The sequence below is a fragment of the Hydractinia symbiolongicarpus genome, chromosome 9 (assembly GCF_029227915.1).
Source record: "Hydractinia symbiolongicarpus strain clone_291-10 chromosome 9, HSymV2.1, whole genome shotgun sequence".
Lineage (NCBI taxonomy): Eukaryota > Metazoa > Cnidaria > Hydrozoa > Anthoathecata > Hydractiniidae > Hydractinia > Hydractinia symbiolongicarpus.
Genome location: NC_079883.1, coordinates 25,171,881 through 25,188,911, shown reverse-complemented (window position 1 = coordinate 25,188,911; position 17,031 = coordinate 25,171,881). Strand labels below are relative to the sequence as shown.

The following is a 17,031-nucleotide window of genomic DNA, read 5'->3' as shown; positions in this document are numbered from 1 at the left end:
TACTAGGTAGCTATTTCTACAACTGTTACATAAGCTATGTATATTTGGTTCAGTCATCACCTTTCCCATAGAAACAAGGTCATTGTTGAACCATATATTAATTGTTCACTTACCCCACTCATTTCGTTGATTAACGAGCACGAGGTCGATTCTTAATTACAAATCCTTAATTTCCTTAATCAAGTAATAGGCGCAGAATTGATTATTTAAACTTGTCATTTCCATGATTTTAATTTAGTTTAACAAGCGACCTGGTCCGCAACGTTGGACACAATAAAACTGCTCTCTAGAATATCACTACAAGAAGGGCGTGGCACAATGAAGAGTGTTATATTGATAATGGTGGTTGCACTTTTTGCACCTTCGCTGGTTGCAGGTATGTTTTCTTTTCTTGTTGTTGATGTTAACTATTTAACAAAGATAGGGATAGCATACATTGCAAAGCGAATCGATACTCAAGTTAGAATATAAAATCTGGCTGATTCTGAAATCTGTTATACATATTACCATGAATCAAATTCCGGGTGTTCATACTTTCATTTTAACTTATGTATTTTGACTTAGTCTTAATATTCTAGCAATATTTTGATTTATCTAATATTTTGTATATTTAGGTGTAAAGAAGTATCCACGATTTCCACATGATTTCCGTTTTGAACCATTTACCCAACCCACCACTGATCCTTATACACCTTATGGATATAGCTATAAATGTATAACATGGGACAACACAGCTATGTCGAATGCTTATTCATGGAAAGGTTACTTTTGTTGGAGAGTAGGACCTACACTCTTAGATGCTGAGATTCAATGGTCAACTAACGGTAAAATTTGTTTATTACTCCTCTCTGTTTTGGAATTTTTAAGGATTTTTGGATGGATTTTTTGGACTTGTTTGCAACAGATTCGATTAAGTTTTTAATATAAATGCTTGAGAAGAAAGGCTACTAAAAAAAAGGATTTAATTTCTTACAACTGATCTGAATAACCATATATCGGCTATTATGCAAGAATTTTTATATTTTTACATTTATTTTAGGACATTGTTTTGTAAATACACTCTACTTTAGGTCCAATCGCAAACAAAAGATGTACCCATATCACCGAACCTGATGATCAAGATGCTTCAGGAAATCCACGAATGCGAAACTCGTACTTGTGTGTACCAACAGATTCTCCTTACCATTTTGCTTTCTCTAACTCTGGATTGATCCAAAGTCCATGCTCTGACTGCTTAGCCACACAGATCACATCAACAACAAACTACGGATGGGGAAACAATTATTTGTGTAGTCTTTGTATCACTCTTGTGAGCGGTAAGTAGTGCATGTCACCACGTGTTAAGTATTGTACACTAACAAATAACAAGTTTTATATAATGATTTTTCTAAATTTAGGACCGCAAGGACCACAAGGACCTATTGGACCTAAAGGACAGATAGGTAATCAAGGATTCAAAGGACAACAAGGGGAGAAAGGAGACAAAGGTTTTACAGGGAGAACAGGACCAGACGGCTACCAAGGCGCAAAAGGAGAAAAAGGAGATATGGGTGACAAGGGTGACACTGGTGATCAAGGTCCTGCAAATTCTCCTGCACTAAAGGGTATAAAAGGTGACCGAGGTGATCAGGGACCCAATGGACGTCAAGGATTCACTGGAGATGAAGGATTTAAAGGTATTACTGGTGACGTCGGCGTTGCAGGTTCAGTTGGAATGAAAGGCGAAACTGGTGATGCAGGGCGTAATGGCAGAAAGGGGGAAAAAGGTATGACAGGAATCAAAGGACTGACAGGAGTGAAAGGAGATAGAGGTGATGCAGGAAGTCAGGGTAATGATGGGGTTGCTGGCACTGATGGAAGCAAAGGTCTCACCGGAGACAGAGGAGATAAAGGAGAAGCCGGTGACACTGGATCAACAGGACCAAATGGAGCCAATGGTGTGAACGGTATTGATGGCGCCAATGGAGGAAAAGGAGCTAAAGGAGTGTCAGGAGATAAGGGACTTAAAGGAGATGTTGGGGAGGAAGGCTTGATGGGAAATCAAGGAGAAAAGGTACAAAATTATATTATAGCCTCCACTTTTTTGCCAAGAAGGAGAATGTGTTTTTTTATAAGGGTATCATGTTTTTTAATCAATTATTAATTGATCAATATATACATATGCTCTATATGTGTGCTACAATTATACGGGAAAAGTGTTGCTTCTAAATACCTGATCAATATTGCCAACGCATTTGTGCAATCGGACGACAACAGAAAGCGAGTATTCGGAAAAATTTACAAAGGGGGATTGGTAGTTTTCATATACTATAACCTTTCTCTGCATTATCTTTATTTTGCTTCGATGTTACTATTGCTTATTTAAAAAAATATATGAAAGAGTGAAGTGAAATTTACAGAAACTATTTTTAGGGAAGACAAGGGATGCAAGGATCTGTTGGCCAAACAGGAACACGGGGAAATACAGGACCACAAGGAAATAGGGGCGTGGTTGGACCAAAAGGTCGGTATACTACCGTATTTTTATAATTACCATCAAATGGGTACATACATGTTTCTTTTTGTTTTACCGTCTTTTTATCACAGGATTTAAAGGAAGGACTGGTGCTACTGGTAGCAGAGGAACAACAGGGGCTACCGGATTAAAAGGAGAAAGAGGTAGTTAGTTAGTTTGTTTTTTTGCTCATATTTTGTCATATATTCATTACTCACCAAAATATTTAATATGTTTTGTTGATTATCATTACAGGCGTACGAGGCGATAATGGGGCAAATGGAAATAGAGGCTTAAAGGGAGGGAAAGGTCTTAAAGGAGATGTTGGAGACCGTGGAGCAACCGGAGCACAAGGTGCAAAAGGATTTAAAGGTGATACTGGAGATGAAGGAGCACAGGGAGCAACAGGAAGTAAGGGTGAAATTGGAGATCAAGGACCTGTTGGACACCAAGGCGAGACTGGATACGATGGAGCACAAGGATCCGATGGAGAACAAGGAGAAAAAGGAGACCAAGGAGACACAGGAGACCAGTAAGATATCATTACGTTTAACGTATCAGTCTTGTAATATTATTATAATATTAGATATGATAAAGCATGATTTTTTGTCAACAGGGGAGCAAATGGACAACAAGGACAAAAGGGACAAACTGGAAATAAAGGTGCAATAGGAGATATCGGATTCGTTGGCGAAACTGGCATTAAAGGAGAAAAAGGAGACAGAGGTAATAATAGGAAAGGAGAACATTAAAGAGTGTTTTCGCGAATTTTCTTTTTATCTTAGTTTTATGCATTTATTAATTATTTAGGAGACACTGGTGCCACAGGTGCAAAAGGAGCTAGAGGTGACCAAGGTGAAACTGGTTTCACGGGCGCTACAGGACAAACTGGTAATACTGGAGCAACTGGCATCAAAGGTGAAACTGGTGATACTGGCGTTAAAGGCCTCGATGGCGTTAAAGGTAAACATTTTTCCGATGTATTATTGATATCGTTTAAGCGATTTTTAGTTTTACAGAAGATATATAAATTTAATTCAATTTCTATGGTAGGAATTGACGGGGAAAAGGGGGAGAAAGGAGACCAAGGCGATGCTGGACCATCTGGAGGACCAGGTTTTAAAGGAGAAAAGGGTGACAAAGGAGATCAAGGTGACGATGGAGACAGGGGATCTAAAGGAGCAACTGGTGATTCAGGTTTCAATGGAAGCAATGGCGTAAAAGGTGATAGAGGAGACAAAGGTGATACTGGTGATCAAGGACAACAAGGTATCGCTGGTGCCGATGGATCGAATGGAAGCAAGGGAGGAAAAGGTGATAAAGGTGACAAAGGAGACACGGGAAACGTTGGATATACTGGCGCACAAGGTGGTAAAGGTGATAAAGGTGACGGTGGTAACCAAGGACCCAAAGGAGATGTAGGATTTGCTGGTCCAGCTGGTAAGAATTTTAATTGGTCATTTGGTTTACGTTTGCATTTACTTTATTAATACAGTAGATAATTTTTTTTATTTTCCTGAGAATGTTGATTCGTTTTATAATAAACTTATATTTATTTTTATAGGTGCCAAAGGTGACAAAGGTCCAAAAGGTCAACCTGCATTCTTTTCTCTCGGATGCACACTGAAAAAATTAGCTGGTAATACTGTAACATGCGGAAGTGGAAAAGTACTTGGCTGCAGTTGCACGACATGTAGTAAATACGAGCTTTCAAATGATGGCAAGACCTGCACATGCAAATGCCCTGCACCAAAACCACCAGCAGGACAACCTAGCTACTATGCACCAAAGGTAGTTATCAATTTTTTTTTATAAAGTCAAAAATCTATTGATCAATCTAATGAAACTTAGTGGTGTTGTTAAGCGAAATTTACCTTGTTGTTGAAACAGGTTAACAGGATAACACGTAAATATTGTGTTACTTTATTTTAACGAAACTCTGATTCTTTAGGTCTTTGCAACGGCACAATGTTGTCAAGCCCTCACGAAGACAACTCACGATGAACCGGCCGCTGATGCACCTGAAGAAGATCTGGATGAGTTTGATACAGAGCTTCAACAACGCATCAAGGATGAACGAAAAAGACAAATGGAAGACGCCAGTTCAAGCAAAGTCATTCTTGACGATGAACTTGAAAAAGATTTAGAAAACGAATCCTTCCATGACGAATAATAGAGCGCTATAAAATAATATCCTGGGTTTCATATAGTCCTTATTCCCTATGTTTGCATACTGTAAGATTCCTTTCTAAAATTCCCGTCAAAACATTTGAGCCGTGATAAGTAATAATTCTACATTGATCTTCGCATACTTACTCAATCAATATCTTTAATTTAAATTTTTGAAAATTCCACTTCACTACAATGTATTATTATATGTTTGCAATTTATAGAGATGGATATATATGGTGAAGGACTCAAATTTCTTGCTTTTTACTCTTCATCTTAAAGTAATGAAGAGTGATTATAAAGATTTTACCATGAAATATAAATATGAATTTTAATCAGTCATTTTCTTTTTTTCCTGATCTAGTCCATCAAATTAAGGAGTAGTAGTGTTTTATATTTGTCCATGTATTTAGTAGTCCAAGCCTGGTTTTCAAGGTAGCAAGCGCAGCGACACATTAGCGCAATAACATAAATACGAAGATATATCTTTCACGTTATAAACTTTCTTATTCTGGAAATCAAAAAGGAGAGTTAACGTAAATTTAGAGTGATAAGAAAGATTTTATGCAATATAAATATGAATTTTAATCAGAGTCGTTTTCTTCTTTGATTTGGAGGAAAGAAAGACAGAAAGACATTTCTTCCTCCAAGGTCTATCAAATTACCGTGGGCCTGAATATTTTTGGAATACTTTATTTTATATTGTTTAGAAGCATTAGCCTGCTTTTTAAAATATATCTTTCACGTTACAAACTTCCTGATCCTAGGAATCTAAATTTGGAGAATTAACTTGAATTTAGAATCTCGCGACTGACGAATTTGACCAAAAAACACGCCAAAATTCTCGAAAATCATTAAATTTTTCTTTTCTTTATTTCTCCAATTCTTATTTGAGTAGAAAATTTTGATGTTAAAACGATTCGTATTTTCTTTTAGCCATAATAGACGACAAGTTGTCGAAACGTCAATACTTTCGTTTGAGAAATTTCCTGAATCTCCCTGTACGCGTAATTTCCTAGGTTATGCGAGAATTTGACTGCGAAAAAAGTTCTAATGTCAACATAGTTGAAAATGATTTTGTTGCGCTTCAGTGATTAGCAATCAGAATCAAATTCTATTTTAAGGAACAAAAATTTTCTTGCTCTAAAATAAGAGTTTGCTTTCAAAAAAAAACAACACCGGTACTCCTTTGTATCGACTATTTAAAAGGAAGAAACGATAATTATTATTTTTCAAAATCAATTAATTGAAATATAGGAGTTGATCAAGTGAGCAAGGAACAACAGAAGAAGTAACTAATTAAAGAGCGGGATATTTGTTTGCAACACAGTGTATTTTTTTCCACCTTAACTCTTCCGATTTTCCAGTAGTAAGACACATCATGCTGAGTCCAGCTGAAGCGTACGCAACGACAAAGCACAACATTATGAGCTCACTGGCTGTGAAAACAATCTGCTACCGAGGATAATAACCTTAGCTTTTTGAAAGCAAATTTCTTTTTGCGACTTTCGCAAATTCTGATATTCGGATCTAAATTTGGCGTAGATTTCGCAAAAAAAAAATCTGATGACATTTTGTACCACTTTTTCAAGGGCTTTTATGTAGAGGTGACATAAAATTAAAATTGGTGAAGTTGAAAATAACATAGATATTATATGTTGTTCTAGGTATGTCATCGAAGTTAAAAATTAGCGTCGCTTTTTCAAAAAGGAAAAAAAAATCTGCGGGAATAAATTTTGGCGAAATTGACACAGTCGCAAAATTCGCGAAAGTTAATTTTTTAAAAAATTTATTCCCTTAAGATATCGGAAATTTAGAAGACGCGACATCAAAAGTAAAGCTTAGGTCAAAGGTGTCCAACATTTCATCGAACATCAAAAATTTTCGGTGTTAGATGAAATGTTGGACACGTTTGACCAAAAGTGAAATTTGAAAAAGAAGAAAAGTATGTGTTAAAAGAAGCAAAAATGTGTTGGATGAAAGTTTGATCGCGATCAAACTTTTCATCCAACATTTACAGCTTCATCCAACACATTTTTCATGTTGGATGCGCGTTTGACCACTTTTTCATCCAACATTACGCGTAAATGATGTCATTCTATTGCAATCGAATGCACTTCGAATGTTAAAACGTTCGAATTTAGAATATTGTGAAAAATAAACAGACGGTATTTAGTACGTCAATATCACAGTACAGAGATGAGCGACTTAGACGAAGCCATGATGAGCAATAGTTAAGCATTTTTGTTAAAGGAAAGCGTTTAAGAAATACAAGAACAACTCGCGCCTTCTTTTTATCCATTCTCTGGTTTTCCCCTGACAAGGCCTCTGGTCGTCAAAATCTAATAGTTCTGATAGAACAACAGGGAAGATCATCTGCATGCACTTCGCCATCTTGAATTTTTTTCGAAAGAAAGAATGAATGGACATTTTTTGTTTTTATAGAAAGAGAGAATGAATGAACATATATGTTGGATGAAGTGTTGTATGATCGTTTGACCGGCGCAAAATGTCCATCCAACAACAAACGTCCAACACAATGATAAAATGTTGGATGAAATGTAGGACAAGTTTGACTAAGCTTAAAGCCATGAATTTTCTAGAATATTTCAGTTTTACGCTATTCACGAAGTATTTTATTATCAGTATAATTAATTTCACTAATCAACCAATAAAGCATTTTTGCCACAAATTATTTTCGCTAATCAAGAAAAAAGGTTATTTGTCGTGGAAACTTCGCCGATGATATGCCTATCCGCAAAATTTTCTTTAAAATTCCTTTTTTTGGTTTTTTCACCATTTTTTCTAAGTATAATATCAAAATAGTTATAAAAATCACACACTTACCACATATTTTCAGAAATAATGTTTCTTTAAAGATTTCATTGCTATAAAAATTTAGTTTCAAGGTGTGGCGCCGTAGATTAGTGGTTATAGCTCTCGTACTCTGTGCGGGAGACCGGGGTTCGATTCCTCTTGACGGCGATTCAACATGGGCGAGTGAATGTTACCATAGCCCCGGGTTAACCCAAGCCATGTGAGGGAAATTGGGAAGACGGCACACTGTGTGGGCCGTTGGATGTTGCTGGGAGTTGTCTAGTAGAGCGCGGGCTCTAATTGGGTCTGCGTAGCTCAAAATGGGTCTGCGTAGCTCAAAATGAGCATCAAATACTCTAGGACTCTCCATCTACGCCATGGCCCCTCCTGGAAATAATAGACAGGGTACATTCCTTTGATATTTGTGAGGCTAGCCATGTAAAATATGCACATCTATCTATCTAAAGAATAACTTGTAACTTGAAATAAAATTTTCCAAAATCAAGCACTGAAAAACATAACGCAGATCCTTCGACCTCGCCGTGTGCACATGAAGAACGAGGGCTCGATTAAATTTTTTTTCTGGGCTGAAAATTTGTAACATCGAGACAACTAATTAATTATTTATAGTAACCAATATACTGGTTATGTAAAGCAGCCCCTGCCAGGGTCTTGTAAGCCGTTAAAATAAGCACCAGCGGCTTTGGGATAGGCAACAAACCCTAGTTAAGAGGATAAGTTTTATTCTTTCCAGGCGCATTTGACATATATATTTGATACCATATTTTGCCTGTTACGCAAAAAAAAAAACCTCGTAAAATTTTTAAAAAGCCTCGATTCGCGAAAATAAATTCTCGTGAAATTTTCGAAAACCATTGATTGGCGAAAATAAATCCTCGCGAAATGCAACTTTTTAGCTCGCAAAATTTAAAGGGTTTGGGCGATTGGGGTTCCAGATAACAAACAGAAAAGGCCAAAGTTTAAATTCGCATTATAATTATGTACAATATTACAAAAAGCAAGGAGGTAAGCAAATATCTAAATATATATAAATATGACAAAATGTACCAGTTAAAAATATTCTCTTAGAATTTGTTGCTATAAGAAAAAAATTATAAAATCCAGTTGCACTGTTACCAAATTTAAAGTCTTGCAGAAACACAGACAAGTTTTGACCCGAAAAAAAAAATTAATATCGTAAAACCTCAAAAATACTTTGCCACAAAAAATTCTAATTTCGTAAAACCGCGAATGTTTTTTCCGGAAACATTCGCAACCTAAAATTACCTTAAAATGCACATTTAATAACAAGGTTATAGAAACAAGATACTTTAAAATTAATGCTTATTCCGAAGAACAGACCTGAAATTCGAGCTTGGCCAATATTTAAAAAAAAAGTTCTGATTGTAATTCCTGGACTTGTTTCAGACATTTGACCATATTTTAAAAGTTCCCGACTTGCCTAACAGAGTGAATACGCATGCAAGTCATAGCTTACATACATACGATATGAAGGGTTGTTTCAGCACTGCGAAAACACAATCTAAGAATCGCAATCTGAAAAAAACCTACCATACATCGACCAGGTATCAATATCTCATTTCCTTTAATAAGATCCCTATTTCTGCTGTTTTCAACTGAAAGTTGAAATATTACGAGACGGACTTGCACCCAATTAAAAGCATGTGCTCTTATAGTGAGAACAATAGATTTTCGCGTGTATATACTTGTCTCTCATAGAATTGCCATGTCTTGTTCGAACATGCATTGAAAATAAAGGCATCATAGAAAAATTAATTTACAAAAAAAACAAAAAAAAAACAATGATTCTCTACAACAGTATTGATATGCACAGGGTACAAAAGTAGTTCTTTAAATCAGAAACACACGTATCCATAACATTAAAGAATTAATCCAACAAAAGTGAACACTTTGGGTGCAACATAAAAAGCTGTATATCCTATTGAAAGGTACGTTATAAATAAATATGGTATCGTAAAAGATTCGTTGGCTTTTCTGTCAGTGGATTTGACATTAGTCGAATTCATAATACTTGCAATATTGTATATAACAGACTTCAAAATAATTTTTATGGGTATTAACATGGACACGCCGATGATAAACCTGGACGCCCCAAACAACATCCATGCAGCAACGTCCGTGGAGATGATTGGTTTTGGAGCTCCTTTGTATGGATTAGGCAAGGGAACTTGATCGATATAATAATCATTCCAAGCTGCAAGCATGCAACCACAACCCACAGATATAATTCGGGCAGTGTCATTGCGAGTTTCCATACATTGCGTTGGAAAGGCGTAAATCATTAAAGTGGGTATCAAAAATATAAATATCCAAGCGTTCGATGAGGACAGAAAGATTTCAAGACTGAGGTCTAAATATGGCAACCATAATGCTGTCACAAATGCAGCTACGGAGAGGCCTGCTATTATGTCCTGCACAAAATAAAAATTGAAAAATGATGCCAAAATTAAAATACCAATCTATTCAGATTGCAATTCATATGGACAAGATTGCTAGAGTATTGACAAAAATTCCCTATTAAATCTAAACTTTCTTACTTAGGCGCAAGTTTCCTGTTCAATCCCTAACTTCCCTGCTAGCAGCCATCTTTACATTTTGTAGTTACCATGCAAAATTGCACTTTTTCTAAACTAAGCCAGTGGCTTGGTGCAACAGAAGAAAAATTTTACCTGAAAGGTATGCATGCCTCTGTAGATACGACTTAAACAAACAAGTGTTGTCCATCCAATGAAGAATAGTATCCCATATGCCAAATTATACTGTATATATATATAAAAAATATAATAACTTCATCCACATGGATACAAATATCTACAGGAGAGACCACTGTTTATTTCTGTGCTTAGAGGTCTGAGGGAGCTAAAGTATATCCCAGCAGTAATAACTTGCCTTAATGATGGGATATTTTAATTAAAAAATAACACTTTCTTATATGTATACATCGGTAGCTCATGTAACATAATTTTTGATAGTCTAAAAATACACAGACAAAACAGAGTCAGATGTAACATAATTCCATACAGTTTATGCTTTGAATACCAGTTTAAGCTCTGAAAACTAAGCAATTAGCTATTAACCTTCAGGCGAGACCTCCATCTCCTGGCCTTTTTCACTAAACCTGCCTGGTGTAGCAAGTGTCCTCAAAAGCACTGGTATTGCTTTTGAGGACACTTGTTAACTTGTTTAAACAGCATATGGTGTAATTTAGAAAATCAGAGAACCACTAGGATTCATAATGCAAGTACTGCCTTAGCAAAAAGAATCATAGGGCCTTTTTTACCCTTAACAACCTAAGGCGTAAAAGTCAAATTGTACGAAACTGGTGATGTGAAACAATATCGTATTTTTATGAACGCTTGGCTGTTCCACTTGTTAATGGGCTACTTCCCTAAAAGTTGGGTTGAAACGTTGAAAGATTCGACAACTATCAACGCCTGCATGTGCCTTGTTGGATCATGCGGCATTTAGAGAAAAATATGAATTTCTAGATAATACTAAAAAAATAATTGGTTTTCTTATACATAAAACGAATCAAGAAATGGATTCTGCTACTTGGCAATTTAGAAATAAATTTTAAAAAATGATTTAAATGTTGATAATAAAAAGCCAAAAAAATAATCTTATATAATAATACGAAGTGTATGTGACGGTCATAGTGGATATTGTCATTTGCCTTTGATGCTGCCAAAATTTTCTTCAAAGTTGCCAAAAAAAGTCTTAAATGTTAAATTTTATGACGTTACGGTGCGACGTCAATAATGCTACTTTAACATCAATACCTTTATTAAATTAATGAAAAATTAATGAAACCACTACAGGCACTAAAAACTTTAAGGCCAAATAACTTGGAAACAAGGTGGTTACTTCAATGATTTTTCATCGCGTGGGTAACTAGGGACCACCTGAACCAATTTGGGTAATTTTCCCAAACATGGGTCCCCAAATCCGTTTTGGAATGAACGAGTTGACGACATCATCAAAAAACCCCAATATCTCTTCAACTGTTTGTCAAAAGTACTTGATCCTATACATTTTCTTGATCAGCGTTTTAAGCTCTACACAATAGATGGGCTTTATTGACTAGTTATTATATAATTATATATGCACATTTTTATTTGTTTAAATGAGACGCTTCTGGCGTTTTTTTTTTAAAACACTGTTTGACGTTGAAACCAAATATAAAAGTTGAGCTCTCGGGTTTACAGGCTGGACACATTGAAAGATGGTCAGGACAGTGTTAATACCAGTCTTTCCACTGTCAACTGACAAGTCAGAAGAATTAAAACATACCTAAACGTTTACCTGAAATCGCCCATAACTGAAGTAGACTAGCCCAAAAGGAATAATAGATCCAGCAATCGCATGTGTAGAAGGCATCCCATATTCACTTTCATATATTTTTTCCAACCTCAAAACCGGTGGGGAATCAGGACGTGGCCAGCATAAAACATCTTTCAATCCCTGGCCAGCATACATGTTAAAAACCCAAAGAACTATTAACCTTCTTGCAATATAATCATCAACATTCCAGAAAACAAACGGAAAGAAAGTTATGTAAAATAATTCATTTCCCAATTCAGAGCCAAGCTCAAATAGTTTATGAAGAATTGGATTATAACAATACTCAATGTCGCCTTCACGCTTTTTGTTGTCCTCTCTGTTGTCCTCTCCATCTACGCTGACTTTAGTTTTGTATTCCCAAGATAAACCGCATAATCTTTGAAATTTAACAACATTGTCGACCTGACTAAGAAACCTTAACATGATTATAGCTAGCTAAGTAAATCCTCCACCCAACATTCAGCATACACACACACACCCACATCACATTACCAAATATTGTACACTAGTCGATAAGGCCCGTGGAAAAATCCACTTAGGCGGGATTGTTCTGCCCGGATAATGAACATCGGCCTGATTAAGTACGGCAGCTTGCACCGGTTAAGAACAGGGCAGAAAATACATAATCAGGGCAACATAATCAGGACAGGCCGGCTTATTACTCAAAAAATATATATACTCAATAAATAGGGCAGAGGCCAGTTTATATACGACAGTGCAATATTATTTCTCATTTATTATAGAACGAACATAATCAGGGCAGGCCGACTTATGTATGACACAGTCAAATATTATTCGAAACTTATAGAACGAACGTAATCGGGGCCGACCGGCTTATGTATGGCATTTTTCTATTATTTCTCACTTATTATAGAACGCACATAATCGGGGAAGGCCGGCTTATGTATGACAGTTATATCATTCGTCATCACTTCTGACAAGCGAATAGCCCTGGTGGCAAAGTTGTTGTTGCTCTCAAATGAAACGAAATTTCGCGGCAAATACTAAATTTTGGGATTCGCAAGTTTAATAACTTTTCAAACTTAATTCCCGCGAAAAGAATAATTTAGGTTCCGTGAAATTTAGTTACTTCAAAGTATATTATGCTGAAATGTATTTACTACAAGATTAGTTTATACTAAGAATTACGTCGAGACTTTTTTCTTCCGCCATGTCTAGTTTTTAGGGGTGTTCTAACTTCCAGAGAATGTTTAATTCACAAAAGTTCGAAGAAAATGCCAATCACAGCCTGCCTGGCCAGCCATTATATCAGCGTTCATAATCCGGTCACCACTACATAACCAGTGCAAAAAAAACATAATCGGATCATGTGTACATAATCCGGCTGTCCCGGTTGTAAACAAGCCGTTTTCGCAATCTGGGCAGAACAGAATAACAGAGAAAAACAACCGTCATTAAAATTTTGATGACGTCAGCAGAGACATGTCAGAACACAAAATGTTTTTTTTTCAGAAATGTGTATGCCTGTTGCCTTCATCGTATAGATCTTGAAACGCTGAGCAAGAAAATGTATAGGATCATGTACTTTTGACAAACGGTTGCAGAGATATATTAGGGTTTAAAGGTTTTTTAATGACGTCATCAACCCGTCCATTCCGAAACGGATTCGGGGACCCAGGTTTGGGAAAGTTACCCAAATTGGTCCTAGGTGGTCCCTAGTTACCCACGCGGTGAAAAATCATTGACGTCACCACCTCGTTTCCAAGTTATTTGGCCTCAATGTTTTAGGTGCACTGTAATGGCTTCAATAATTTAATATAGGATATTGACGTTAAAGTAGTGTTATTTTTGTCGCGTCGTAACGTCAGAAAATTTAACATATTAGACATGCATTTTTCGGCAACATCAATGGAAAATGAAGATATACACTTTGCCTGTTACAGACACACAAACAGACACACTCTCCGTATTATTATAAGAGATGTGTTCCTACGGCTCTCCATCGTTTTACAATATCAGAAAAAGGAGGTAAAAATCGTGTTTTTATGAGAGTTTGTTAAAGGCCGGTTTCCATACAACTGCATTTTGCGCCCGGTCGTAAAAAGCGCCGTGACTTTTGATCTACGCATGCGCATTATCAGAATAATGCCTCGCGCTTTTGCATGCGCTGGGGCGATTTAAAAAATGTTGAACAGGCTCTACTTTTTGCGAGCTACATTTTGCGCTTCTGCTTAACAGCCAATCAAAAGGTAGCAATCTACATGAATTACGAAAGAATTTTTAATTAGATCATTTCAAGATGGTTAGCAACATCTCGTTTCTGTGTTAAATTTTTGTCAAAGCCAAATGAATGTAGAGAATCAGATTATATATCAATCAAGTGAAGTAGATGAAAAATAAAATAACATTAATGAGTCTGTGGAGGCACAAAGAAACAACATTGTAAACAAACTTAAAAAGACTACTCGTGATCTGACGACATTAAATCCATAAGCAAAACGTTGTATAGTCCTTTGATTCTTCTTTCTATGGAAAGTCGTCTCATCCACATGTTTTTCTTACGTATTTTACAACGTTGTTTATTTCTACGCCATAAAAATATTGCTAGGACTACTCTCAAATTTTGCAGCAACAAATATCGTCTGTTTACATCAGCCATGTTTTGCAAAACACGTGAGCAAAAATCGCTTAATGGAAATGGTTCGGTATATGTGATAAAAGTCGCGGCGCATTTTACGACTGGGCGCAAAATGTAGCTGTATGGAAACAGGCCTTTAGAGACGAAAGCGTGTTTTCTCCAGTTTTTAACTTCCGTCGTATTAATTTCTTTCAAATTTTTAGGAAACGTTAATAATAATAAGATACAACTTATGTGCACTTTTTATTAAAAACAAAACGCGGCAAGAAAAGTTATTACGAAAAAACGTGTTTTCTCCGTAACAAACTCTTGTAAAAGTGTGATATTTACCTCCTCTGATCGCAAAATAAGCTGCGATGGAGTGTTAGTTTTCCCGAATTATCGTAAAGGTGTATTAAAATCTTGTTTTGATTCTTGTGTTCCGTACGTGCGATGGCCCCTATGACTCACTTCTCTTCCAAATCAAAATCACTTCTCTTCTATATAAAGAAACACTTCTCTTCTGTATTTTGACACTTCTCTTTAGTATTTTGACACTTCTCTTCTGCACTTAACACTTCCCTGCTTGTGTCTCTTTACAACTGGTATTCTAAAATCTGGTCCGCAATTTTACATCATTGGTCCGTGGTTTTAACCTTTTGTGAGGTATTTTACACCGGACCAGTCCCCTCGCCATGTGACATATTTTTTCAACAAGAATAAGGTCTGATGATGGTACTGAAAACTGTATTATGGAAGATGTTGAGATTGCATTAAGATGTCAGTATAATGACGAATATGCTGGCACTGGCAGTTTTATTGTTGGTACATCAACAGCTAATCAAAGAATCGAATCTTTTTGGTCACAACTTTCAAAAGACAGACCAAGTTGGTGGAGGATATTTTTTAGAGAACTTGCAGACTTAGGATTTTTAGATGCTAGTGATGCACTCATTGCTGAATGTGTACGCTGCTGCTTGATGGATTTGATCAGGAAGAACCTTAATGAATTTGCGATTCGTTGGAATCAACATCTGTTAGCACCAAGCAAAGGTGCTACTGGTCCCCGTGGAAGTCCTGATACATTGTACTTTGTTCCAGAATTATATGGTTGCAAGTCTTTTTAAAACTTTAGATCTTAATGAAAAAGAAGAGTTTAGCGAACTATCTGTACCAGATCACGATAATGAGCCTGAATTTATTGAATTTGCGGAAACAGTTCTTCCAATGGAGGGTTTCTCCAAACTTAAGCCAGATACAGCTCATGAAGCTATTGATTATTATATCGCCTTAATTTGTGCAGTCAAAAGATATATAAGAGAAGTTTTTTATACAGAAAAGAAGTGTTTTTATACAGAAGAGAAGTGTTTTATACAGAAGAGAAGTGTTTTGACTAAGAAGAGAAGTGTTTTTATTGAGAAGAGAAGTGAGCCATAGGGGCCATCGTACGTACGACCTCATTCACTGTACGAAGTTGGGCTTTTTTGCGATAGCGCTAAGAGTGACCATCCTCCTACAAAACTGACCATCTTCGTACAGCGGCGAATATTGTCAAAAAATAAAACTTTTCTTTAATTTCTTTTTCAAAAAGAATACATTCGTTTTACGATCTGGATGACTATTTGAAAAAATACTAATGAGACGAGCAGGTTAGACTCCTGTCTGGATCTCATCAACCTCGTCCCCAGGACCTGTTAGGCTTTTTATATTTGGACGACTTCTTTATGAATTTTATGCTATATTGAATTTTCGTGCAAAAAACCTGTAAATCACCCTTGTCTTCAGTGCCTTTCCGTGACTCGTATGAAACTGTTTTTGTAAGTATGGTTTTGTTAATAATTGAGTGAGAACGGAGAAGAACGCAAAAACTTTCAATATATTATTTTTTCTAACCTTTTAAGTTATTTCGATAGGAAAAGGTAGGTAAATTTCGACCTTTTCGAGTGCTTTTTCGAACACATATTTTTAAATTTACATTAAAACTTTTAACGCGTGTTTTTATGTTCAGCACAATGGAGACTGAAAAGAGGTACATGGAAGAAAAATTTCAGGAATAGTTAGAATTTGAAAGGACTAAACGGAATTCCGTAATAATACCCGAATAGACTTATAAAACAATGGTGGAATTTTTATGTGGAAGAATATACAACGTTCCACGTGCTATAAAACGAAAACTGCAGGCTCGGCATGGTCATATGGTGCTCTTAATTTTTGGCTGGCTTTGGTCTAGATGTTCTTGTGAGCTTAGGTTCTTAAGAAAGAAGGTTATACAATTGTCAACTCGAAAAATTATCCGTTTTTAGGGCGATTCTCAAATGGAAATTGCTAAGGAATCTGTGTATGGAAACAGCTTAGTCCAATTAGAGGTGTTAGAAACTGTGGTGGATGAGTTGCTTGATATAACGCTAGTTAGAGATTTCTGTTTCAAAAAGCATACAGCAAAATGGCAGCAACGATACAGGAGAAAAACATGCGCCTTTGTGGGAATGCAGTCATTGCAGACGAAAAATTGGAAAAGGAAGATCAATTATTCCATGCGATTGCTGTCTTGTCTGGTGTCATTTTAAATGCTCCAAATTGGCTGTAAAAC

The 17,031-nt window shown here is 36.3% G+C and overlaps 2 protein-coding genes across 2 annotated transcripts; one reads left to right on the top strand and one right to left on the bottom strand.

Annotated features, from left to right (window-relative positions):
- The first annotated feature begins 244 nt into the window (after positions 1 to 244).
- On the top strand, positions 245 to 4,740 carry LOC130657865 (collagen alpha-1(I) chain-like). The gene is made up of 7 exons (XM_057460858.1): positions 245 to 376; positions 615 to 2,140; positions 2,413 to 2,436; positions 2,484 to 2,658; positions 2,750 to 3,026; positions 3,111 to 3,220; positions 3,305 to 4,740. The coding sequence occupies exons 2-7, from the start codon at positions 1,328 to 1,330 to the stop codon at positions 3,982 to 3,984; spliced, it is 2,079 nt and encodes a 692-aa protein (XP_057316841.1). The 5' UTR covers positions 245 to 376; positions 615 to 1,327; the 3' UTR covers positions 3,985 to 4,740.
- A 3,719-nt stretch (positions 4,741 to 8,459) lies between these two features.
- Positions 8,460 to 12,383, bottom strand: LOC130656988 (sphingosine-1-phosphate phosphatase 2-like). Its single transcript, XM_057459939.1, has 3 exons — positions 11,825 to 12,383; positions 10,192 to 10,281; positions 8,460 to 9,933 (listed from the first exon to the last, which is right to left on the bottom strand). The coding sequence occupies exons 1-3, from the start codon at positions 12,284 to 12,286 to the stop codon at positions 9,382 to 9,384; spliced, it is 1,104 nt and encodes a 367-aa protein (XP_057315922.1). The 5' UTR covers positions 12,287 to 12,383; the 3' UTR covers positions 8,460 to 9,381.
- Positions 12,384 to 17,031: the final 4,648 nt, after the last annotated feature.

What these genes read in the sequence shown, in the direction of transcription:
- LOC130657865 (XM_057460858.1), top strand. Translation starts at nt 1,328, where the DNA reads ATGTCACCACGTGTTAAGTATTGTACACTAACAAATAACAAGTTTTAT. An exon ending in CATGTTTTTTAATCAATTAT is followed by an intron (nt 2,141 to 2,412) that starts TAATTGATCAAT and finishes AACTATTTTTAG; the next exon opens with GGAAGACAAGGGATGCAAGG. An exon ending in GACAAGGGATGCAAGGATCT is followed by an intron (nt 2,437 to 2,483) that starts GTTGGCCAAACA and finishes ACAAGGAAATAG; the next exon opens with GGGCGTGGTTGGACCAAAAG.
- LOC130656988 (XM_057459939.1), bottom strand. Translation starts at nt 12,286, where the DNA reads ATGTTAAGGTTTCTTAGTCAGGTCGACAATGTTGTTAAATTTCAAAGA. An exon ending in TCAGTTATGGGCGATTTCAG is followed by an intron (nt 10,282 to 11,824) that starts GTAAACGTTTAG and finishes ATATATATACAG; the next exon opens with TATAATTTGGCATATGGGAT. An exon ending in GAGGCATGCATACCTTTCAG is followed by an intron (nt 9,934 to 10,191) that starts GTAAAATTTTTC and finishes TATTTTGTGCAG; the next exon opens with GACATAATAGCAGGCCTCTC.